Source organism: Pseudoliparis swirei, chromosome 8, assembly GCF_029220125.1.
Source record: "Pseudoliparis swirei isolate HS2019 ecotype Mariana Trench chromosome 8, NWPU_hadal_v1, whole genome shotgun sequence".
NCBI lineage: Eukaryota > Metazoa > Chordata > Actinopteri > Perciformes > Liparidae > Pseudoliparis > Pseudoliparis swirei.
The window spans coordinates 17,249,824-17,274,510 of record NC_079395.1 but is presented as its reverse complement, the minus strand read 5'-3'; the positions used below and the strand labels follow the sequence as shown (position 1 = coordinate 17,274,510).

Here is a 24,687-nt window from a genome sequence, read left to right as displayed (position 1 = left end):
CTGAGACATTATTGTGCATCGTGTTCTCGTGTGCCGTGCAGGTATTAATGTGGGTCCGGTGGTTGCCGGGGTGATCGGGGCGCGGCGACCCCAGTATGACATCTGGGGGAACACGGTCAACGTGGCCAGCAGGATGGACAGCACCGGAGTACAGGGAAAGATACAGGTACCTGAACTCATCTTAGATTTACCATATCTATCTCGAAGTAATTGGTGAGTTTATTGTCCACGCGATGGAAACCTGGATGAAAAAAATATTTACACCACCGTTCAAATGTTTGGGGTCACACGGACAATTTAGTGTTTTCCTTGAAAATACTTTTATTTATCAAATGAACTGAAAATATAGTCAAGACATTGACAAGTTTATAAATAATGACAATTATTATTTGAAATATTAATGTACTTCTTCAAACTTGTAGCTCAAAGGAAGGCCAGTGTTGTCGCTTCTTTCACCAGCATAACTGTTTTCAGCTGCGCTCACATAAAAAGGGTTTTCAAGGGTTTTCTACCCCTCCGTTAGTCTTCTAAGGCGATAACACAATGTACCATTAGAACACAGGAGATGGGCCTCTATACACCTCTGTAGAGATTTCATTAAACACCAGAGAATAGTCATGTACCACATTAACAATGTATAGAGTGTATTTCTGATTGACTTAATGTTATCTTCATTTTTTTTAAACAGTGCTTTACTTTGAAAATAAGGACATTTCTAAGTGTTTTTCTTCTTTTCTAAGTGACCCCAAACTTTTGAATGTTAGTGTATATGTCGTAAGCAGGCCAGCGTGACCTAGGACTTTAAAGATAAGTAAATAACATAAATATCATGTTTTATTTGAACTTGGCTGAAACCCCAGGAGTGTTTTTCCCCGACGGTGGTTTCTGTGTTTCCAGGTGACCGAAGACGTCTACCGGCTGCTGAACAGCAACTACGACCTGGTGTGCCGCGGCAAAGTAAGCGTCAAGGGCAAAGGTGAGATGCTGACCTACTTCCTGGAGGGCAAGGTCCAGGGCGTGGGCACCGTCACCACCTCTTCGGTCATGCGCTCCGCCAGCCTGGCGCGCCGCATCCACTCCTGCGGCAAGTCCAGCATCCCGACCAACCTGGGCAGCGTCTCCTCCGCCGCCGGCCCGAACGCCTTCGGCGGCATGGGCAGCGGCGTCCGCGCGAACGCCGGCAAAGGCGGCCAGGCGACGACGTGCCTGCCCTCCACCTGCGTGCCCGCCGTGGGCGAGGAGGACGAGGACGCCGTCGACGTCACGGACATCCAGATGGAGGCCGCGGCGCCCGTCGGCGATGTCGCGGTGTAGGAAGAAAGACAAACTTCGCTGCGCAGAAAAGGGGAAGGAGAAAGCCTGGCGGGAGGCCTGGAGAAGACAGGGCTCGCCAGGTGTTTCCTGCAAATCCCCCGAGCGGCTGGCACCGCCCAGAAGATGCTCATTCAGGTGGACCTCCGGAGGAATGACACGCGGGCACACGGGACAATCATGCTCACTCGGAGGGATTTTATTTGTTTAACTTCGAGAATGCCCAGAATCTCAAATCCTGTCTTTGACACCTCTAACGCCGGATGGTGAGATGGTGGCGTTCCCGGGTTCCCCTCAGATCCAGGTATAACGCGCATCTTTGTTTTCCGATGTCGTGCATAATCCGTGTACAAGGAGAAACGTGCGTTGATATCCAGACAAACACTGATCACGCTATTACTTTTGCACTGTCTTTCTGATTATGCCAAGGATACATCGCATCTATTTACCACGGAACGACCAAACTAAACGGCGTTGTTCCTTTTTTTTTTTTTTGGGTGTGCGTAAGCATGCACGTGTGTGTGTGTGTGTGTGTGTGTGTGTGTGTGTACGTGTACTCGTGAGCGTGCGTATGCATGTGTGGTTAAACTGAATTGTAAAACGAAACAGCACAACAATTATTCTTTCTTTTTATACTCAGAGCTCAGCGGATGAAATGGTTTTATTTCATTTTTAGACATATTTACAGTGGATATAGTGCATGACTTTTGTAAGAGTTGACACAGCCACAGTAACGGCACTCCTGTTGGAAGAAAACCAAGGTATTGAGCTTTTTCCGTCGCACCGCTCGTATCGCCTCGACACGCGAGAGAGCAGGTGGAACATGCTCTGCATCGGGGCTCTCCTGAGCGTCGTCGCGGGGCGCAGACGTACATGTAGGTATCCGTGAAGACATTCACACACACAGAAGAGAGCACACACACCAACGCACGACCCGGCCTCAACCCGTCATGAGCTCTGTGCACATGGAGACCTTTGGTGCCGTGTCTGGCTGCTGTCCTCTCTGAGGCATGCGTTGACCTATACTCCTGCTTTCTTTTTTTACCGCTATATTAAAGCCACATTTGGAGTTTTCTTCAACAAAAAAAAAAAATATATATATATAAATATAAGCTTTAGCAAGTCTCTCAGATACAGTCTCGTGTGAGGCCCTTTCGGATATCTTTGTAGCCTCTTTATCGGCGTTGGACTTTCACTCGATCCGCAAACGTGTAAATATATCATGTTTCAAGTTTGTTGCCTTACTCAATAAGCTTACAGTGATTGCAACCTGCCTTTTTAGATATATTCACTTTGATATGCAGATCATACTTTTTTTGTAAATAGCCAAAAAGCTGTAAACTATGTTGTATCTTGTACAGTGTAAAGTTGGGTTATTGAATATTTTGTAATAAAGACAATGTTGGTGTATAAAATAATCAAACGCGTGCGGCTGTGAGTGTCGGTGAAAGGCAGTAGGTGTATGGGATGAAGATCTTTTATTAGATTTTTAGGATGAGCCTAATATGTGGATTCAATCTATTTACATTCCCCCCCCCAAAAAAAACAAATTTAGCTTTTTACAGGCAGTCTTCCCGTTAGTTGCGCTCTATAAAATGTCAGTTCTCACACCTTAGTTTATTACTCTTAGAATAATATCCGTCTCTCTATGCAGCAGACGATGGTTCATTCTGGTTCATTATGGTTTATGAAGGTATATGATGGTTTATGATGGTTTATGCTGGTTCATTATGCTTTATGATGGTTTATGATGGTTTATGATGGTTCATTATGGTTTATGATGGTTTATGATGGTTAATCACGGAGTTCCACAAGGTTCTGTGCTTGGACCAATTTTATTTACCTTATACATGCTTCCTTTGGGCAATATTATCAGGAAACACTCCATAAACTTTCATTGTTATGCAGATGATACTCAACTATATCTATCGATAAAACCAGAGGAGTCCAACCAACTCGGTAAAATTCAAGCATGTCTTAAAGACATAAAAACATGGATGACCTGCAACTTCTTGATGTTAAACTCAGACAAAACCGAAGTAATTTTACTCGGCCCTGAGCACCTCAGAGATCAATTATCTGGTGATGTGGTTTCTGTAGACGGCATTGCCCTGGCATCCAACACCACTGTAAAGAATCTTGGCGTTATCTTTGATCGGGACTTGTCCTTTAACTCCCACGTAAAGCAAATCTCAAGGACTGCATTCTTTCACCTACGTAATATTTCAAAAATCAGGCACATCTTGTCTCAAAAAGATGCAGAAAAATTGGTTCACGCGTTCGTTACTTCGAGACTGGATTACTGCAACTCCTTATTATCAGGCTGCTCTAATAAGTCTCTTAGGTCCCTCCAGTTGATCCAGAATGCTGCAGCTCGTGCTCTCACTAAAACTAAGAAAAGAGATCACATCACTCCTGCACGAGCTGCTCTGCACTGGCTACCCATAAAATCAAGAATCACTTTTAAAATTCTGCTCTTAACGTACAAAGCCTTGATTGGTGATGCTCCATCATATCTTAAGGAGCGTGTAGTACCATATTGCCCCACTAGAGAGCTGCGCTCACTAAATGCGGGACTACTTGTAGTTCCTAGAGTCTTAAAAAGTAGAATGGGAGCCAGAGCCTTTAGTTATCAAGCTCCTCTTATGGAACCAGCTTCCACCTTCAGTCCGGGAGGCAGACACAGTCACCTCGTTTAAGAGTCGACTGAAGACTTTCCTCTTTGACAGAGTTTATAGTTAGGGCTGAATCAGGTTCACCTGGTCCAGCCCCTTGATATGCTGCTATAGGCTTATAGCTGCCGGGGGACGTTTTAGGATGCACTGAGTACCTATCTCCTCTTTTTTCTCTCCTTAAGGATGAATTTTCATCTCTCAATCACACGTTACTAACTCTGCTTTCTTTTGACTTCACGTCTCATGGGGTCATCGGACCCTATGAGACGGCATAGATCCTATCTGCCTGATGGATCACCGAGGTCTGGGTCGTGGAATTCCTGCTCCTGACTACGCCACTGACCTGTTGAGACTCCGCCCACTGTTGAGACTCCGCCCACTCCTCCTCCCCACCGCCATCTGCCTGATGGATCGTGGAGGTCTCCATCGTGGAATATGCCTACTATGAACTATTCATACACTCTGTCACATTCATTGAATGTATTTAAACTCTAAATCTGTCCTTCTGTACACATTACATCTATTGTTCTGTCCATCCTGGAGAGGGATCCTCCTCTGTTCTCTCCTGAAGGTTTCTTCCCTTTTTTTCCCCCCTGGAGGGTTATTTGGGAGTTTTTCCTGGTCCGATGTGAGGTTTTGGGGCAGGGATGTCTATGTGTACAGATTGTAAAGCACTCCGAGACAAATTTGTAATTTGTGAAATTGGGCTATACAAATAAACTGAATTGAATTGAATTGAATTCATTATGGTTTATGATGGTTTATGATGGTTCATTATGGTTTATGATGGTTTATTAACGGTGGACTGTCACATACGCTGAGCGGGGGGGGGGATTCAAAACTGTTTTTCCAGCGTTGACGGACAATTTATCTCGGGTTCACTCGGTGTAACAGTTAAGTCAACACACAGCGGGCTTGCTCAAACAATTCCAGTACAGTACAGGAATTATTTTTGCTTTGGTATGAAATACATCAACAGTTGTGGCTGTATCCTGTCCTGACGGGGTTCTTACTCGACAGAAAGTTCCGTGTCTCCCAAGCTGCCGTTGACATTAATCAATGAAGATAATCCAAGGTGAATGATGGTTCAGAAATACCTCCCCCTTGTGTCGGCCGGCCTCAGAGGGGTCAATAATATAATTCCAACAACCATGAAAACAGTAGAAATGTTCTGTCACTTCTTTATTTGAAACAAATGCAATTTTTTAGCATTTCAGATGACGTCTCCTTGAAAGAACTTTGTATTATGGAACTAATTTGAGGGAAAATAGAGACAATGTTCTGAGTTTAGTTGGTTATGAGCAGTTGCTGATTTCTAGAGGAATTTAAAGCCAAATAATTGATTTTCTAAAGATGTTTATTTTTGTTGTTGTTTTCTTTGTTACTCTTTATTAGAGCAGCTGGAGAATGACAGAGAAGGAAGGAGAAAGAAAGGCACACAGGAAAAGATGCATGTTGGAAACGAAACCTAGGGCCGTTGTCAGAGACCCAGCCTACACAGGTCACAGGTGTGTGCCCCCCCCCCCCCTACCCCGCCCAACAAATCACATTTAACTACTTTATTGCAATGTTTTTCTTCATCATCTTACAGACAATGATTTACTTGAGAGGCCATTGCCCTTTGTTACACTTCTCCTAGTGTTTAGTTTAATTAATAAATAACAAACGAAGGGATGCAGAATTCAAACCAAAAACAAAATGCACACGTACATTGATAATGGGATCGTGTGATCGGGTCAGGAGGGACGTGAAGGGCTGCGTCCATAACCCCGTACCAACACATTATTTAGTCGCACGCTGAAACAGGATGGGATTATTTATTTTATATGATCGATATTGGGAACCTGAGTATGAAACAAAGCACGCTTCAACTCGGGTTAAAGATTCCACTTTGCTTTAGCGTTGTGGATTTCTAGAATTAGTGCAGACTTCACGATTCTCACAAATCACCATTCGGACATCGTGAGGTTGGCGCGGGGTTACCATGGTGACGCGTCTCCAACCACCAAGGCGGTGGAGCGATTACAGAAAAGATGCACGCGACTTGATTCACACTAAAGTATTCTGAGTGAATGTTCACATATTGAGTACTGCGCCTTTAAGTTTCATACATGTTGAATTGTCTTAAAGACTCTCAATCACACAAGAATATTAAGTCATTAGTATTTTATATTTTTTATATACATATATCATTTTGTTAACCTCCCTCTCCGTCACACACAAATATTAAGTCATTAGTATTTTATATTTTTTATATACATATATCATTTTGTTTACCTCCGTCTCCGTCACACACAAATATTAAGTCATTAGTATTTTTAGATATGCATATACAATGTTGTTAACCTCCCTCCAGAGCTCCAGAGCTCATTACACGACTGTTTCCACTGGAGTCTGACAAATGAACTGAAATTTTACGTGGAAATATTGTTGTGTGGTGTCATTGTAATATACCAAGTCACCATTTATATAAATGATTTTCAGTAGACGTGTCTTACAGCACACTGATTTGATTATATACAAACTGCTGCTGTGTCTGGGAGCACATCCACTGACCACCTGTCTGCAATCAAGCTTCCACACCTGATTTCAATAATCAACTAACGACAGCCTGACACTCCAGAAGAGCCACAGAGACGTTCAGCAGCTACATGTAAGTTTCAAACCACTGTGTTTAGAATATGTGATGTCATTATGAGTCATTATTATTCTAACGCGCATCACTAAATGGACCTTTTTATATTAATTCTGCTCTGCACTTTAAAGATCACATGAGAGAAAATGGGGGAACAGAGGCCACATCTGGACCCCATACAGGAAGAGTCAGAGAGGGAAGATGAATTTGAAAGAAGCGACACGGGAGAGGAGGAGGAGGAGGAGGATGAGGAGAATGAGGAGGAGAAGGAGGAGAATGGCGAGGTGATGGCAGAAGATGGAAGCGAAGAAGAGAGCGAAGGATGTTCTCTCCTGAGGCTTCTGAGACCTCGGCGGAGGTCTCGTCTCAGCGAGGAGAGTTCTCTCGTCCAATCTACCGAGAATAATCGTCAGGAAGAGGCCGAGTTGTCCGAGTCAGACGGGATCACACACACCCCGGGGGGTCCCAGTGTGGACTCTACACCGCCTCGGCAGACGAGGTCGGGAGATGAGCTGAGGCTGATGAAGATGAAGGTGAGCTTGTTGTTCTCTGGGCTTTAATTTAATATACATACCAAATATATCAGGCAACTCAAATGGGAAAACAGATGCACTGTTGTTGTTGTTGTAGTTTAAGGTCTACAAATGGAAAAAAAATACAACCGCTAAACCGTCAGCGCAGAAGAAGAGAAAGAGCAACGTGAAGAAGACGAAGACGAAGAGGAAGAAGAGAAGGTCCCTGGTTGTGAGTGTTCGCTCCAAGCGGAAACAAATTTGCAATGCAGATTTTGACGTGAGTTTTTATTCACCGATGCCCTCCGACGTGTTTTGAAGGAGGAGCCGTTCCCCCGGTGGGTGGCGGACCTGATGGTCAACATCGAAGAGGCCACGACTCACCAGCTGCTGGTGGAGTAGCGCCGCTCCTCAAGGTGGAAGCTGCGGCGGCCCGTCGGGCCTCTGGACGGGAACATTTCTGCGGGCGGGCCCTGAGTAAAGTCCGTGTGCCTCTGCTTCTTTGTCGTCATCACTAAACACACAAAAAACAGCTCCGTGCTCTTGAGGCAAACATGAAGCGTCGACTCGCTCTTGATGTCAAGGTCATATTATTTGTTGTTTTTGTACACTCCTCTTTTTCTTTCTCTTTTCATGTGTATCTCATATCAGAAATGCTTAATGAGAGAACTTGTGCAACATAGACTTTATCTGAGATAAATAATAATAAAAGAGACCAAAGGCTGCATCTATATCTGCGTGTCCATCAAATATTTATTTTGGGTCAGGCCACCACGGCTCATCACATGTGTCGTTTTCTCAAGTCTCTTTTCTGTGGTGGTTGTATTCAGATCCTTTACTCAAGTAGAACGAATACCCAAATATCCTGCCTTAAAATGTTTACCTCAGTGAAAGTATCAAAGGGGTTATGATGACAAATGGCCCTTGTGAGTACAGTAGGCCTAAGTTATATTACAGGATAATATTATATTACAGTATTAGTTGGTCAAAGGGGGATATTTATTACCTTCGCATTGAAAATGCGGAAGGTAATGTTTTGATCGCCGTGTATTTATTTATTTATTTGTATGCGTTTTACTCGCATAACTGAAAAAGTATTAAACCGAATCGCATGAAATTTGGTGGGATGATTGGTTATTATCCGGGGACCATTTGATTAGATTTTGGGATCGATCGGGTCAAGGTCAAGATCATGAAAAAGTCAACATCTTCTTTTTACCATAGCACGGTAAATTTGTATCCAATTGGCAACTAATGCCAACATGTTCATAATTCAATGCCCAATCTTTGGATATGTGAAGGTATGCGCTCTACCGAGTGCCCATTCTAGTTCTCTATGTATTGAGTATTTTAATGTCTAAAAAGTTGTATTTTATAAAGCTAATTTTCTGTTTTGTTTATAAAATGTTATTTTTCTAATAACTTTAACAATCAACTACATTTATTGAAGCAAAAGGCTATATTTGCTTCTCACGTGTGGTGAGGTAAAAGTATAAAGTAGTTCAACAACAGTTTGACGGTCGTTATAAAAACCTGTGAGTTTCTATCCTCCTTGTTATTGGTCACTCCTGGTCATGAATATTCATAATTTGTGGTAGTCCTGCACATTTTGGGTGAGTGGATAACTCCAAATGAGACTTTTTCTTTTCTTTTGCAAAGAGTAAAGCTCGGGGTCATGTAGATGTGTGTGTTTGTGTGAATGTCAGTCGAGGTTTCTGCAGATGGCCGCACGATGACAAATACTACACCGAGGGAACCGTTAGTGTGAGGGACCTTATATTGACCGTCTTTTTTTTCCTTTTTTTTCTGCAAAGGTGTGTGTTATGCCTTTTTTCAAATGTTGAACAATAGAATTAAGGAAAGCTCCTTCCTCCTGGGAACTGAGGGGAAATAGTGTCTTCCAACTTCAGATTTTTTTGGATCTCCTACCTGTTTAGAGTTAAATAAACATCTTACAATTTAAACATTTTGAAAATTATTTTGATTTTAAATTTTACAGCATGTCCACTTTAGTGGACCTCAGGGCAATTTGTGTGAAAAGACAGAAAAATATAGAAGATAAACTAAGAAATTATGTCTGTAGAGTGATATTAAACCAATAATACATTCAACTTGACTATTACACTAAATGATTCATCATCTGGATTGTTGTATTCATTGTACTCAAGGACTGCATTCTTTCATCTACGTAATATTTCAAAAATCAGGCACATCTTGTCTCAAAAAGATGCAGAAAAATTGGTTCACGCGTTCGTTACTTCGAGACTGGATTACTGCAACTCCTTATTATCAGCGGGGGCGGCTTTAGCTCAGTGGTGGGGTAGGAGGGGCCAACCGCACGAGGTTGGTTCGTTTCGATCCCGCTCTCCCCATTAGTTGCAAGTCGTGTTGTGAGCAGCAAGGCACTGAACCCTTGCTGCCCGGGCGCATATCCAGCCCACTGCTCCTAATAACTAAACTATGTTAAAAATGAAAGACTAATTTCCCCTTGGGGATTAATAAAAGTGTATATTCTTATTCTTATTCTTATTCTTATCAGGCTGCTCTAATAAATCTCTTAGGTCCCTCCAGTTAATCCAGAATGCTGCAGCTCGTATTCTCACTAAAACTAAGAAAAGAGATCACATCACTCCTGCACTAGCTGCTCTGCTCTGGCTCCCCGTAAAATCAAGAATCACTTTTAAAATTCTTCTCTTAACGTACAAAGCCTTGATTGGTGATGCACCATCATATCTTAAGGAGCTTGTAGTACCATATTGCCCCACTAGAGAGCTATGCTCACTAAATGCGGGACTACTTGTAGTTCCTAGAGTCTTAAAAAGTAGAATGGGAGCCAGAGCCTTTAGTTATCAAGCTCCTCTTTTATGGAACCAGCTTCCACCTTCAGTCCGGGAGGCAGACACAGTCACCTCGTTTAAGAGTCGACTTAAGACCTTCCTCTTTGACAGAGCTTATAGTTAGGGCTGAATCAGGTTCACCTGGTCCAGCCCCTTGATATGCTGCTATAGGCTTATAGCTGCCGGTGGACGTTTTAGGATGCACTGAGCACCTATCTCCTCTTTTTTCTCTCCTTATGGATGAATTTTCATCTCTCAATCACACGTTACTAACTCTGCTTTCTCCCCGGAGTCCTTGTGACTTCACGTCTCATGGGGTCATCGGACCCTATGAGACGGCATAGATCCTATCTGCTGATGGATCATCGAGGTCTGGGTCGTGGAATTCCTGCTTCCGACTACGCCACTGTCCTGTTGAGACTCCGCCCACTGTTGAGACTCCGCCCACTCCTCTCTACCTCCATCTGCCTGATGGATCGTGGAGGTCTCCATCGTGGAATATGCCTACTACGAACTATTCATACACTCTGTCATATTCATTGAATGTATTTAAACTCTAAATCTGTCCTTCTGTACACATTACATCTATTGTTCTGTCCATTCTGGAGAGGGATCCTCCTCTGTTGCTCTCCTGAAGGTTTCTTCCCTTTTTTCCCCCCTGAAGGGTTATTTGGGAGTTTTTCCTGGTCCGATGTGAGGTTTTGGGGCAGGGATGTCTATGTGTACAGATTGTAAAGCACTCCGAGACAAATTTGTAATTTGTGAAATTGGGCTATACAAATAAACTGAATTGAATTGAATGTCCTCTTATATATACTATATATAAATACATATATACATGTATGTACATAGGATGTCCTCTGATATATACTATATATAAATACATATATACATGTATGTATATAGGATGTCCTCTTATATATACTATATATAAATTAGGGCTGTCAGCGTTAACGCGTTAATCTATGCGATTAATTTGGCCGCGATTAACGCACTAAAATATTTTAGCGCAATTAACGCAACTTTGTTTACTTCCGGTGTCGTTGAAGTTGTTGCACTCCTCTGAGTGTCAAACGGCGGCAGTCCGCCTCCTTCCTCCCGTCTGCTCCTCGATATTCACAGAGAAACAGAGGGCGACGTGTCGGTGACGCGGGGCGGAAGGTGCAGGTGACTTTTTTTTTTGCTCCGCTCGATGAAAAAAAAGAAATCGAATCGGATCGTGTATTTGAATTTTATGGTTTTGGACTTTTGGTAGAGAAGAGAACTTGATGCAGTGTGAAAAGGAAACTTCATGTAGGAGCTGTGGCTTAGTGTGTTGAAGCGCGTGTTTGGTGAACACGAAGTCCTGCGTTCAAGCCCTGACAGTGACAAAAAAAAACTTGAAACAAAAAATCTAAAATAATTTGAGAAGAGGCGTTTAAAAATAAAGGTCATAGTATAGTATGCCTGGTTTAGTATGACAAAATATGTCAAAATAAAGGTCATAGTATAGTATGCCTGGTTTAGTAGGACAAAATATGTCAAAAATAAAGGTGATAGTATAGAATGCCAAAATATGTCAAAATTAAAGTCATAGTTTAGTGTGACAAAATATGTCAAAAATAAAGGTCATAGTATAGTATGCCTGGTTTAGTATGCCAAAATATGTCAAAATAAAGGTCATAGTATATTATGTCAAAATAAAGGTCATAGTATGCCAAAATATGTCAAAAAATAAAAGTCATGGTATAGTATGCCAGAATATGTCAAAATAAAAGTCATAGTATGCAAAAAGATGTCAAAAATAAAGGTCATAGTATAGTATGCCAAAATATGTCAAAATAAAGGTCATAGTATATTATGCCAAAATATGTCAAAATAAAGGTCATAGTATGCCAAAATATGTCAAAAATAAAAGTCATAGTATAGTATGCCAAAATATGTCAAAATAAAGGTCATAGTATAGTATGCCTGGTTTAGTATGACAAAATATGTCAAAAATAAAGGTCATAGTATAGAATGCCAAAATATGTCAAAATTAAAGTCATAGTTTAGTATGCCAAAATAAAAGTCATAGTTTAGTGTGACAAAATATGTCAAAAATAAAGGTAATAGTATATTATGCCAAAATATGTCAAAATAAAGGTAATAGTATATTATGCCAAAATATGTCAAAATAAAGGTCATAGTATGCCAAAATATGTCAAAAAATAAAAGTCATAGTATAGTATGCCAAAATATGTCAAAAATAAAAGTCATAGTATGCCAAAATATGTCAAAAATAAAGGTCATAGTATAGTATGCCAAAATATGTCAAAATAAAGGTCATATTTAGTATGCCAAAATATGTCAAAATAAAAGTCAGTTTAGTATGCCAAAATATGTCAAAATAAAGGTCATAGTATAGTATGCAAAAATATGTCTAAATAGTATCTCAAAATAAAGGTCATAATATAGTATGCCAAAATATGTCAAAAATAAAGGTCATAGTATAGGATGCCAAAATATGTCAAAATAAAAGTCATAGTATATATAGTAACATTACATATTTGAATGTCAGTCAGTTTACCAAGGCCACTGGTTCTGCTGCTGTTCAATGTTAAAGATGACAGGACCAATGGGGTCTCTAATACACCTTTGTTTACTAATCTGGATGTTTCACTGAAGAAACAATTTATCATCCACGATATTAAATACCTCACTGGCACTTTATAGGTAGGAGCCTCTTTGAAAACACAGCTCTGTGTGAAGTTTTGTCTTTAAAAAAGAATACAATTAAACAAGTGTCTGAAATACACGCTGTCTGAAGGGATTAGTCGTTCATTTAGAACAGGGATTCCCAAAGTGTGGTGCGCGCACCCCTGGGGGTGCGCGAGCTGCCTCTAGGGGGTGCGCGAGAGGAAAAATTTAATGGTGGTCTAATGGTGTAATAATTAATATTAAACATTCTCAGGGCTCTCGAGTGTCATTTCGGTCTTAACTCACGCACTCCCGCCACACATCGTATTTCTTACGCTGAAAAAAACTCTCGGCTATTTAATGTTTGAATGCAGGGGTGCTCAATACCAGGCACGTGCACAGATAGACCCCTAGTGGTGCTCAAGCACCAGCCCTTTTGCCCTTGATGAGAAAAGTGCCCTTTTTGCTGGAGACAATTTTTTTTCTTCATTAATAAGTATTTAAGAATACAAAATAGTCTCTGTCATCAAGTCCTCCCAAATGTGTTTGGATATCTGTCGGGGCATTTATTGGAGTTCTTGTGAGAATTTCGCCTTGACATGCTCCGCGGCGCGCACCAGCCCCACCCCCCCGCCGCGCCCCTCCCTCCTCCTCCTCCTCCACTTCCTCCTCCGCGCAGTGCTCCTCGCGCCACCAAACGGGTGCACCTCCTTCTCCTCTGACCCGCAGCATCAGACACACAGGTCATGAGTCATGACGGTGTTTGTCCCCTGACGTTGTTTGGTGATAAATTAACCACAACTGAAAATATTACGTCACAACTGGTCCGACGTTTCCTAAAAAAAATAAACAAACACAAATTCCCGAAATCCGTGATTTCAAAGTCTAGTCCAGCTGTTTACTGACGTCATGTTTGAGAGAGAGAGAGAGAGATCTGTTTTATAAATGCCATTTAGACAATTTCGATAGTATGTTGAATTTATTAATTTATTTTATAAATGTCACAATAATTCACAGCTAGATCAGAGCAGCTAAACTATGCTAACAATAGCTCTCGGTGTCATGCTATCCATGTGCCACATTGTTTTATGTGGTATGTTTCTCTTTGTTTTGTCTGTTCCAGTTTTACAAAGATCAATCTTGTATGAGTAATTGCAGAGGGTGAAAAGAGTAAACGCAAGAAAAAAACAACACTTGTAATAGCTTCTTACTAACCAAGAGTGATGTTATGCTGGGAAATATCAGATCGAGGCCTTATAATGTTTTTACAGAAGTTTGATATTTCCCGGCATGACCGAACGGTCGAGGTTAGTACGTTGTTTATTATATGGCATTTTTGGCTCCTATTATTTTGTAAATGAAAATAAATTGTAATTGTTAATAGAAAACATGTCATTTTGTTCTTCTATGTCTTCTCACGACACAATGTGTTTCAAGTGTTGCTAACAACCAACTCCTTAACTTGAAAAATCATTTTGCGATGGTGCCCCCGTCAACAACTCTTGCATTCTGTTGCGTTTTTTTTTTACGGTGTGGGGAATTGGGGGTGCGTGAACCCGGTCGGGATGTAGAAGTGGGTGCGTGGTCTAAAAAGTTTGGGAACCCCTGATTTAGAAGATTTAGTCTTTAGAAGAAGAACAAACTTTTAATCGCGATTAATGAATTTCAAAATGTGCGATTAATTAGTTAATTTTTTTTAATCAATTGACAGCCCTAATATAAATACATATATACATGTATGTATATAGGATTACCTCTTACATATACTATATATATATATACATGTATGTATATAGGATGTCCTCTTATATATACTATATATAAATACATATATACATGTATATATACATGTATGTAAATAGGATGTCCTCTTATATATACTATATATAAATACATATATACACTACCGTTCAAAAGTTTGGGGTCACCCAGACAATTTCGTGTCTTCCATGAAAACTCACACTTTTATTTATCAAATGAATTGAACATTTCATAGAACATATAGTCAAGACATTGACAAGGTTAGAAATAATGATTAATATTTGATAGGATGTCCTCTTATATATACTATATATAAATACATATATACATGTATGTATATAAGATGTCCTCTAGAGCGTACAGCAGGACTTGAGAGGAGAACTCAAATGAGTCAAAGAAGAGATGCAAAACCAACATGTCCACCACAGAGGACACAAAGGAATGGGCTGGCTCTCAGGAGGATAACGTCTGTCCTGCGACTGGGGAGCAGGATGTGTCTGATTCTAGACTATTCCAGTTATTACCAGCAGAAAGTCTGTTTTTGATCGTCCATCATTGCGTACAGATACACTTTTGTTCCTTTCTGTTTTTCCAGGGGATAAACTAGCCTCATCGTTCGGTGAGTCATTAAAGCCTGCAGAGGAGCCCGTCTAGAATATACTAGAACACACCAGAATACAAGCGTCCCTCTTCAGACAAACATGTTGTGACTCCAGCAGAAGAAATCCATAACGTGGGGGTTATGCAACGTCAGAGGGAAATGGTCTTGTTTATCTGTCTGCCCGATAACGGGAACCTTCCCCACCGGAGGGACAAACAGGATTTCAGTGGGAAAACAGCGTCAACGCACAATCAGTGTTACTTCACAAGACAACAGTCAGTCAGCAACAACAGTAATCACCCCCACCGGTGCTCCTCGCACAGCCTGCACGCGCGCACCCAGTCCTCCTCCTCGTGGTGGACGCCATGCTTCACCACTGCGTTGCGTTTCCTTCAACGGGCGTCCTCGCGTGGTTGTTTTCAAACCTCAAAAAGGGGAAAAACACGAAGATCTGTATACGAAAACAGGGTTGTTATGATGTACAATCACTTTGTGTTCCAGAGTCAATATTGACTGCAGACCTGGTGAACCTGGCTCTCTGCACGTCATGCCTATAGGGTCATCCACCGATCAAAGCATGCTTTGTCAAAAGATGTTTCACATCTGCCGACAGCGTGTCAATCATTAACTCCTCTGGGGGCCAGATGTTCGTATAAGTACCGCGGCATCGGAGAAATCAGTTTAGAAGCAAAAGTGAAGACCTGCAGAGCCACTTGTGACACGTTGTCTGTGATAAGTGCAAAATCAATCAACTTTACGTCTGAGAAGGAGGAGCCCGTTTTGTCCGAGGATGCCCGGATTACATGAGAAGATGACGCTGGTTGCGGCAGCGGCCGCTCTGGCCGTCTTGGCCTCGGTGAGGTCGTCCCCGGTGCTGGAGCCGGAGCCCATCCGCTGCGCCGCCTGTACGCAGGAGACGCTCGCCGGATGTCCCGCCGTCCCGACGGATTGCGCACAGGTGCGCCGTGAGTCTGGCTGCGGCTGCTGCATGGCCTGCGCTCTGGAGAAGGGAGCGTCCTGCGGGGTCCACACGGCCCACTGCGGCGGGGGCCTCCGCTGCACCCCGAGGCCCGGAGAGGCCAAGCCGCTCCACGCTCTGACCAGAGGACAGGGGGTCTGCACCGAGGACCTGGGCCAAGGTACAGTCTCAAGAAAATGGCACAAAGTCACCTCAAAGCAACACAATACATGCATAATAATAACTTAATATTTACACTATGTTGATCTGCACTTCACACATTTCATTTGTTTGCACTACATACACACACATTTCATTTCATCTGCACATATACACACTTTGCTTTTTGCACACTGTCTATATTTAATATTTTGTATTTGATTTGTCATTGGTGTTGTGTGTTGTATATGTACATATATATTTTGTTTTGTTTTGTATTTACTTTCATTTTACTTTGTATACTTCTATATCTTTCATCCCTGTTTCTTATATTTTGTGTTTTGTTTTTTATTCTTGTGTGTTTGGTTTATTGGTGCTGCTACTGTCACGACAAATTTCCCCTTGGGGATTAATAAAGTATATATCTATCTATCTATCTATAATAATGACTTTAAAAAAAACATTTTGGACATTTTGTCGTGGAGAAAAGTCAAAACGTATACTTTCTCCAACGTGTACAGAGGTAGCTGTGTCTGACCAGGGCTCTCTGCACTACCTGCTGGGCCTCAACCTTCCCTTGGACCCCCAAGACCCCGCTGAGGGCCACGAGAGCATCAGGACCAAGGTCAACGCCATCCGCAACAAGCTCATGCAAGAGGTGAGCGCAAGTACACGTGACGTCACCAGCCCACTAGAGGGCGCGCTCGAGGAGCCGTGGTGATAATCGGGGTGCATTTGTTTTATCTGTGTGCGCGTGTGCCATCCGTGTACTTGCCGTTCTCACTGTCCGTGTCTCGTGCGCGCGCAGGGTCCCTGTCACGTGGAGCTGCGCGCAGCAGTGGACGCGATCTCCAGCTCGCAGAGGAAACTCGGGGAGAAGTTCACCACCTTCTACCTGCCCAACTGCGACAGGCGCGGCTACTACCAGGCCAAGCAGGTGAGAGGGAACCGGAAATAACAAGGCGAGAGATAAAGAGTCATCCTCAATGCCGGCTGGTGTGCTCACGTGGTTTCTCCCCCTCTCTCTCCACCAGTGTGAGTCCTCTTTGGTCGGGCCACCCGCGCGTTGCTGGTGCGTCTCACCCTGGAACGGGAAGAAGCTCTCGGAGTCCAGCGACCTGCCGAGCGACTCGGAGTGCCACCAGGAAGTCACTCTGTAGAGGAAGGACGCGCTGCAGGCGCATCCGACAACATGTTTCACAAAAGGAGTGTCAGCCCCCCCCCCCTGATGAACTGACTTCTACACACACACACACACACGAACACACACACTAAAACGCACTCATTCACACGAAATGTCAAATCCTATTTGGGAAGAGGGAAACTCATATTATTTACATGATGTATGTATCGAGACTTATTTATTCTTATAGCATTAACAATTTGTCATTTTATATGTTTGCCCGTATGTTTTTTCTTCTTCTTCTTCTCTCTCTTCCCGATTGTAAATAGGGCAACACTGTATACTTTTTGTGTTTCTCACTAAATAACTCCATTGCGCAAAAAGAAACCACGAGTCCTTCGCACTGCCAGGCCCCTTCCAGAGGTTCAGGGCCAGTCTTCGTGTATTCATTCAGGACGGCAGCAGTGAGAATGACACAGCCGCTCATTCATTCCACGTGTTGACATTGTCTGAATGTATCTCCATTGGCGTTTCCTCAATGGGTATTGGGGGAAATACTTAAAGTGCCGCAAGTATGCGCCACGGTGGCCGAGCACAAACACATCCGCGCTCATCCCGGCGGCGCGAGGCCCGGGATGGGCCGCGTGTGTCTACCTCTACCGGTCCCTGCAGGTCCTCGGGTTTAGAGCAGGCTCTTAGCCAGACGCCTCCTTCCTTTGCATCTATTCAAGTATTTATTATCGTCCACTCGGTGTGAGTTTGTTTGTTTGTTTGTAAAGGCTGCTATCCAACTTGGTTGTGTTGAAACAATGTGTATATTCTTCTAATTCTGTACATGTTATTAAAATGTTATTTAATCCCAATGGGGTTGTGTTTAAATTGTTTTGTTTTCCTCCAACAAAGAGTCTCGTTTCCCACACACACAGCGGGAGAAAGCAAGATAAAGACAAAAAACAACAACAACAAGTGTAATACCTGGAAACTTTTATACTGCCTTTATTAAGTAAAAAATAGACCTCTGAGGGGTTGCATTGTACATGCAAACAGCGTATTAAACACTTACACCAAGGCAAGTGATGGAGGTGACCACCGGCTATATACACAGAGATCAGAGATAACGCTTTGTGGCCTTTATCCCAAAAATTCAACTCAAAGTGACACCAGAACAGTAACGACCACAGGATGACTCAACCTCCCTCTTCTCGTGGCTTCAGATCAATAAAACCTTCTTTTTTATTTTGTAAGTATACGTCGTGTCTGAGCTGCACAGCCCGACGCCCCGAGTAGCAGGAAGCAGCTCGTAGAAAAGTAAGGCACCGCATCCAAAAGACATATTCATACACACACGCATACATAGATTAACGGTTGTCGTGACAACACACACGCACACAACGTGCAATGCCACTCAATTGTGCGTAGATGACGAGCACTCTCATCCTTGTGTGTGACAAATGTCTCTGTTTTTTCTTCTTTCTTTTCATTTTATCGTTTTCATATTGGGAACGAGGCCTCTGAGATCAGTCACATCCTCTTCCCAGAAGTTGTCCTGGTTGGGTCAAGAGACAAGAGACAAAAAAAAAAGCTTGTGAAGAGTCCATACTTTGCATAAAAGTCCTCCTCCCCCTCCTGGTTCCTCGTAAAATAGAAAAGGTCCCACAGGCGGCGGCTGGAAGTAGCAGAACATCCATGTGCTGGCGTAGCCATCTCTTGACCCCTCTCCCAATATCTTCAGTGTCTCCATTCGTTTACAATTCTTCTTGCTCTCACAACCCCCCCCACAAAAACAATCCCTCCCTCCGTCCTGCCCTGCTCCTATTGGCTCTCGGAGTTGTAGTACGGGGCGTCTCCTCGCTCCTTCTCACTGAAACCTGGCACGGGCTGCCCGTATTTGTCCACGCACCAACAGAAGCCTCGCTTTCTGCCTTTGGACGGGCGGCACTGCAAGGGAAGGAAAAGGGGACAAGGTGAAGGGAGGGAGGAGACATGAGGGGAGGAGAAGTGGGGTGGAGGTGTGTGTGGGTGCAGCTAAAAGTGTAAAAACCCCAGTTGAATATGCAGCATTGTGAGACGCCACTTTACTCAATGAAGCAGAACCGCCATAGTTAAGACGCATTAATGGCGAGATTGTGCTGAGTGGACGCGGCCTCGGTCATCCGACGCTCTGTGGTATTTTGAGCTGCTTTTATGGTCTACCTCCTGTTACGCACACATATAGAGAAACCTTTAAGGTAAACAGAAACCTGGTCAAATATTTGCTTAGTCCCGTTTGTGAACAACTGGGAGCCGAGATCTATTTTCAGAAGCCGGTGGCCAGTGCGAATCATCTGTTGCTGATTATACCCCACAGCTCCAAATTATGGGTACTACAAATGACTTACAGAGTCTGTGGAGCTACCCAAGGCTGTTATTTTACTGCCAATTTTACCAAAGGTCAACCTTCACTCTAGTAAAACACGCAGCCATTCATTTCAAGGACTCGGGCCGCTCCACAGAGGAGCCTGTCGCGGAGGGAAGGCCTCGGCGTTCAGTTGGACATGACTGAGAGGACTCAGATCACTGCTGGGGGGGGGGTGGGGGGTCTTATGACATGCAACATGGGCGTATCACAAACTGCGTGTTGAATCGAACACAGAAATCAAAAATGTTAACGTGCAGATTCCTTTTTTGGTGTTTTTTTAAAAGTGCATCTGCTTCCGTTGAACATCTGCCCCGACCTTTCCTGTTACTAAGCGCCGTAGCCGGGGGGACGGGACGGCGTTTTGTTTGTTTTTTGCTTAAAAGTCGTGCAAACGTCCAAATTAAACTGACCGACGTGAACCGTCTGCCGCGCCCTCGGCACCTCAGGGGCTCGGCGGCGCCCCGGGTCCGCTCTGCATAAACAAAGAGCCTGGCGTCGGGAGGCTAGCTGAGGAGATGATTGCAGGTCGAGGCCAAACGCACTTCCATTAAGCAGGAGGGACGGCGTCGCTCTACGGGAAGGGCCGATTGCAGGGCCGCGGGAGCCCTAAGTGCCTCCACATGAATGCGTCAGAACCGCTCGTTTATTACGAGCCGATCGCGGGCGGAACCACGTGAGCGCGGCGGTGGACGGCTGCGGCTCTATTTCTGGGCGCGTTTTTCTTTTTTTTCTTCTCGAAAAGGTCCGGCAATTATGGGGGGGGGGGGGGGGAGCGCGTCGTCGGGTGCCCGGCGGCCACCTTGACGTCTGTCTCCTTGGGAGGGTTCCCTGTTAAACGGCCGTCGTCCCGGCCGTCAACCCCACATGGGGTTTGGCCCCTTGCGGCTCCCGTCTCCGGAGCCAGGGAGCTCGGGGTCTACCTCACTGGTGTGGTGGTGCGATGATGAGGCTCTAATGACTACCGATGGATGCAGGGAGACAGCTACCCGTCTGTAATTGGGCTGCAGGAGCCCTGAAAGTTTGAGTCACGAAACTACAGCGTTGAACCTTTATTAATGCAGCATGTAAAAGAAAAAAGAAAAAAAAGAAAGTGGGTTTCCTTCTCAGGGCCTCTCGGAGGACGTAAACACTGTTTATCGTGTTTGAAGCGACGTGATAAATTAGCACATGGATCTGTATGTCGGCACACAGTCGATATCCGAGTATACCTGAAGCTCTTTTTACCTGTTTCCTCTTGTAGAAGCCCTTCTTGTCACAGTTCGGGATGCGGAACCCTCTGGGGTTGAGGATGTCGGTGATCTTCAGGCTGCTGAGGATGCCCTCGATCTCTCTCCGACAGGGCCCCTGAGACGAGGGGACACACGAGCATCGACATCACATTTCGTTTCGCCGCGTGGAATTCTTTTGGCGGCCGTCGTCGCTCTTCGCACGAGGACGGGCGAACGGCGTGCATTCGGACTCGACGATGGAGCCAAAAAAGGCTCGTCCTTCGAGTCCGAGTGACCGCTAATCAAAGCAGCCAGTCAAAGCCCGGTACTGGTGTGTGCTCACGTCTCCGGCCAGAGAGAGGAGATCGAAATAGCAGCGGGGCTTCCCAACAGGCGCTCACAGGCCAATCCATCACTCGCTGGCACCCAGTGCGCCCGGCACGCGGACGCCTTGTGGCCAAACAACCGCCTGACCCGGGTCAGCCGCTCCGCTGCCAACCGTCAGCACCGCGACCCAAAACATTTCATCACCCGCAGAGGGAGAAAAACACCAAAACACAGAGGAAGAGGAGGAAAACATTCCTCTGCAGTTTGAGAGAGAGAGAGAGAGAGAGAGAGAGAGAGAGAAAAAAATAAGTTGGTTGTGGTACTTACATACTCGGGCTCCTGTTTGGTCTCCAGAGAGAAGTTCTGCTGGTCGGTGATGAGCGGTCCCGGGAGCGCCTCCATCTTTAAGCTCTGCGTCCTCTTCTGCTGCTCCCGCCGGAGCACCTCCGACTTGGCGGAGGGGAAGAACGGGTGGAGCGGAGGTCTCAGGGGCCCCGTGGGCCTGTGGGTGCTGGACGGCGTCTGGAGGCTCGACCCGGTGGAATTGCCCTCCTCGTCCTGGGTCTCTATGTTCTCCGCTGAGGACAACAACAACAACAACAACAACAAAACCTGTGTTAAAATCCCCAAAGCGGTACACAATCTGAACCCAGAGCGGAGTCCCAGGGGGTCAGACGGGTTCTGTTACACCTTCAAAAAAATGGATAGAAAAATATAAATATGCAGAACAACCACCAGCACCACTGGATTCCAAATGTGTTATGACCTCAGTTATAGGCCGGGTCGCTTTAAGAAGATAAATAGTTACACTATCACCTGAGAATCAACATTGGATCGGATTCAGGGAGCCGGGTCCTAAAAACAAACCTCCTGATATGGAGCCTCTCCTCTCTCATCACTCTTACTCAAACCGTGTCCCCTCTTCCATTGTCCCACGTAACGACGTGAGTCTCACACACACACACACACACACACACACACACACACACACACACACACACACACACACACACACACACACACACACACACACACACACACACACACACACGCGCGCGCGCAACCATGTACCTGGCAGTTCATTGACCGGTCGCGTGGGTCCGGTGGACACTCCTCGGTTCCGGTGCGTGGCGTTGGCGCAGACGCCGCGTCCCTCCAGCAGCGCCTGCAGTGGCTTCGTCTCTCCGGGCTGGTGCTGACACGTGAGCGCGGAGCCGCAGCGGCCGGAGTACACGCCGCACGGCTGCCCGGAGCTCAGCGCGCAGCTCATGCAGCAGCCGCAGCCCGGCTCGCGGACCCTCTCGGCGCAGTCCCGGGGCAGCGGTTTGCACAGGAGCCGCGCGAGGACGTCGCACGGCTCGCATCTCACGACGGGTCCGACCGCACCTGACCTGCGCGCGAACGACGCCAGGAGGAGAATGACGCAGAGGGAAGCGAAGCGGGAGTCCATTGCGCCGTCCGACCGCGGAGACGTGTCACTGGGCGGCGGCTCTCTAATTCACGTGAAGCCACCGGACAAAACATCTCAATATATATAGAGCCCGGTGACTGTAGTCACACCCCCGAGCGGCAGCCTGCGGTCGGCCGATGAAGCGCCTCGACTCCGTTACTCCGAGCGGCGGAGCGGCGGCGCGCGGCACGTCAGCGAGCGGTTTGAATACCAATGAAGTGATTAAAGAATTTAAATACACATTTAAACTATTTAGAAACTTATTTTTGCTTGAGCTGCGGGATTCAGTTGAGATTTTAATATTCTGAAACATAAATAAAATGCGTTGGAGAGGAGATCAGACTAAAGGAAAGTAATCATGTTAATATGATGTTTTAATGCGCGTCCACTCTCAAGTTTGAAGGGCGCGCGCACGCTTGAGTCCAGGCATCTGCCATGCAGATAGTTGTTCATAGGGGGCGCCATTAATGTGTGTGTGTGTGTGTGTGTCCACTGATGCTCTAATTTCTCAATGATTCAGGGACACTTGTGGTGAACTTAACCCTTGTGTTGCCTTCGGGTCAATTTGAGCCGATTCAATGTTTCACCCTCCTGTCGCCTTCGGGTCAATATGACCCGATTCAATGTTTAACCCTCCTGTTACCTTTATATTTACTAACATATTTTACCCTTGAGGTCAATATGACCCCAGCTATTAAAATCTCCAGAAAATTATTAGAATTAATATTGTTTTCCAAGTTTAAGTGTGAGGTACTTTATGTTTGTTTGTTGACTCTCGAAAGAACACCGACATTAAACATTGAATCGGGTCAAATTGACCCGAAGGCGACAGGAGGGTTAAATATTGAATCGGGTCAAAATGACCCGAAGGCAACACAAGGGTTAAGAGGCCAAAGTGACTTCATCTGCATGATGAGTGTATGAGTGATGACATGTGTGTGTGTGTGTGTGTGTGACCATGGTGACCGCTCCACGCATTAGACGATAACTTTGAGCTTCGGTTCGGTGTTTAAGCTGCAAACACACAACCAGGAGGAACGTTTACTGAAGCGGCGTATACGTTATGTTGTGGTGCTTGACCTTTTTATTCTATTCTTAGTCATCTTGCAGCATGACGCTTTACATCAACAACAAATGGTTATTGAATATTGGGCATTTCTATCGATGAGACAACCCAACAGGGTGAGAAATTCAACTTTGGAAGACACTACAGGTGAATATGTTAAAAAAAAGATTAACTAACATCGATATGCACATCGAGACAATCATATTAAGTTAAGTATGCTCGGTTTTCTGAAAATAAAAATGAGACGTGTCCATTTCCAGAGCACAGAAATGCACATTGGATAATGCCAGGCTCAGAATGATTGTATAGTCAACATATATATTAGATGTCTCTAATATTTATTGTTGTTGAATTGACTTGACGATCCGAGTGCTGAAGTTATAAACAGGTTCCATGACGCCGGAGGGAAGTCACAACACACTCAGACACGAGATCAGCTGTGTGCGATGCGGGGAAGATACCGGTCAACGTGACCTGCTGCCATCGTGTTCGCCGCTCCGGACCCACGCAACAACGACTACGAAGACGAAGAAGAAGACGACGACGAAGGAGAAGAAGAGGACGACGAAGAAGACTACGACGAAGAAGAAGACGACGAAGAAGACGACGAAGAAGAAGACGACGATGAAGACGACGACAAAGAAGACTACAACGAAGAAGAAGAAGACGACGAAGAAGAAGACGACGACGAAGAAGACGACGACGAAGAAGAAGAAGAAGAAGAAGACGAAGAAGAAGAAGAAGACGACGACGACGAAGAAGAAGACGACGAAGACGACGAAGAAGAAGAAGACGATGACGAAGATGACGACGACGAAGACGAAGAAGACGACGACGACGAAGAAGACGACGACGACGAAGAAGAAGATGACGAAGAAGACGACGAAGAAGAAGAAGACAATGAAGACGACGACGAAGAAGAAGAAGATGACGACGACGAAGACGAAGAAGAAGACGACGATGAAGAAGAAGAAGAAGAAGAACCACCACCTCGTGTTTCGGCTAACA

The 24,687-nt window shown here is 44.7% G+C and overlaps 3 protein-coding genes and 1 long non-coding RNA gene across 8 annotated transcripts in view; 2 read left to right on the top strand and 2 right to left on the bottom strand.

The window, feature by feature from the left end:
* Positions 1 to 7,866, top strand: part of LOC130197934 (adenylate cyclase type 1-like) — a 51,172-nt gene extending 43,306 nt beyond the window's left edge. For 2 of the 5 annotated variants that reach the window (XM_056420920.1, XM_056420921.1), the window contains exons 19-20: positions 42 to 166; positions 898 to 2,734. In XM_056420920.1, coding sequence (XP_056276895.1) covers positions 42 to 166; positions 898 to 1,314 — 542 coding nt within the window. In that variant the 3' untranslated portion in view covers positions 1,315 to 2,734. Of the gene's footprint in view, positions 1 to 41; positions 167 to 897; positions 2,735 to 5,381; positions 5,495 to 6,470; positions 6,640 to 6,752; positions 7,155 to 7,251; positions 7,366 to 7,454 lie in introns of those variants that run through there. The other 3 variants (XR_008832547.1, XR_008832546.1, XR_008832548.1) reach the window with 3 other exon arrangements.
* Positions 7,867 to 14,580: 6,714 nt separating this feature from the next.
* Positions 14,581 to 15,833, bottom strand: LOC130197940 (uncharacterized). Its single transcript, XR_008832549.1, has 2 exons — positions 15,749 to 15,833; positions 14,581 to 15,415 (listed from the first exon to the last, which is right to left on the bottom strand). It is a non-coding gene; the product is annotated as an uncharacterized LOC130197940 (long non-coding RNA).
* Positions 15,409 to 18,093, top strand: LOC130197939 (insulin-like growth factor-binding protein 1). Its single transcript, XM_056420927.1, has 4 exons — positions 15,409 to 16,129; positions 16,629 to 16,765; positions 16,916 to 17,044; positions 17,142 to 18,093. Exons 1-4 carry the CDS (start codon positions 15,781 to 15,783, stop codon positions 17,265 to 17,267), a joined length of 741 nt encoding a protein of 246 aa, XP_056276902.1. The 5' UTR covers positions 15,409 to 15,780; the 3' UTR covers positions 17,268 to 18,093.
* A 117-nt stretch (positions 18,094 to 18,210) lies between these two features.
* LOC130197938 (insulin-like growth factor-binding protein 3) lies at positions 18,211 to 24,271 on the bottom strand. The gene is made up of 4 exons (XM_056420926.1): positions 22,235 to 24,271; positions 21,491 to 21,741; positions 20,853 to 20,972; positions 18,211 to 19,168 (listed from the first exon to the last, which is right to left on the bottom strand). Exons 1-4 carry the CDS (start codon positions 22,611 to 22,613, stop codon positions 19,043 to 19,045), a joined length of 876 nt encoding a protein of 291 aa, XP_056276901.1. The 5' UTR covers positions 22,614 to 24,271; the 3' UTR covers positions 18,211 to 19,042.
* Between the last annotated feature and the right edge of the window lie 416 nt (positions 24,272 to 24,687).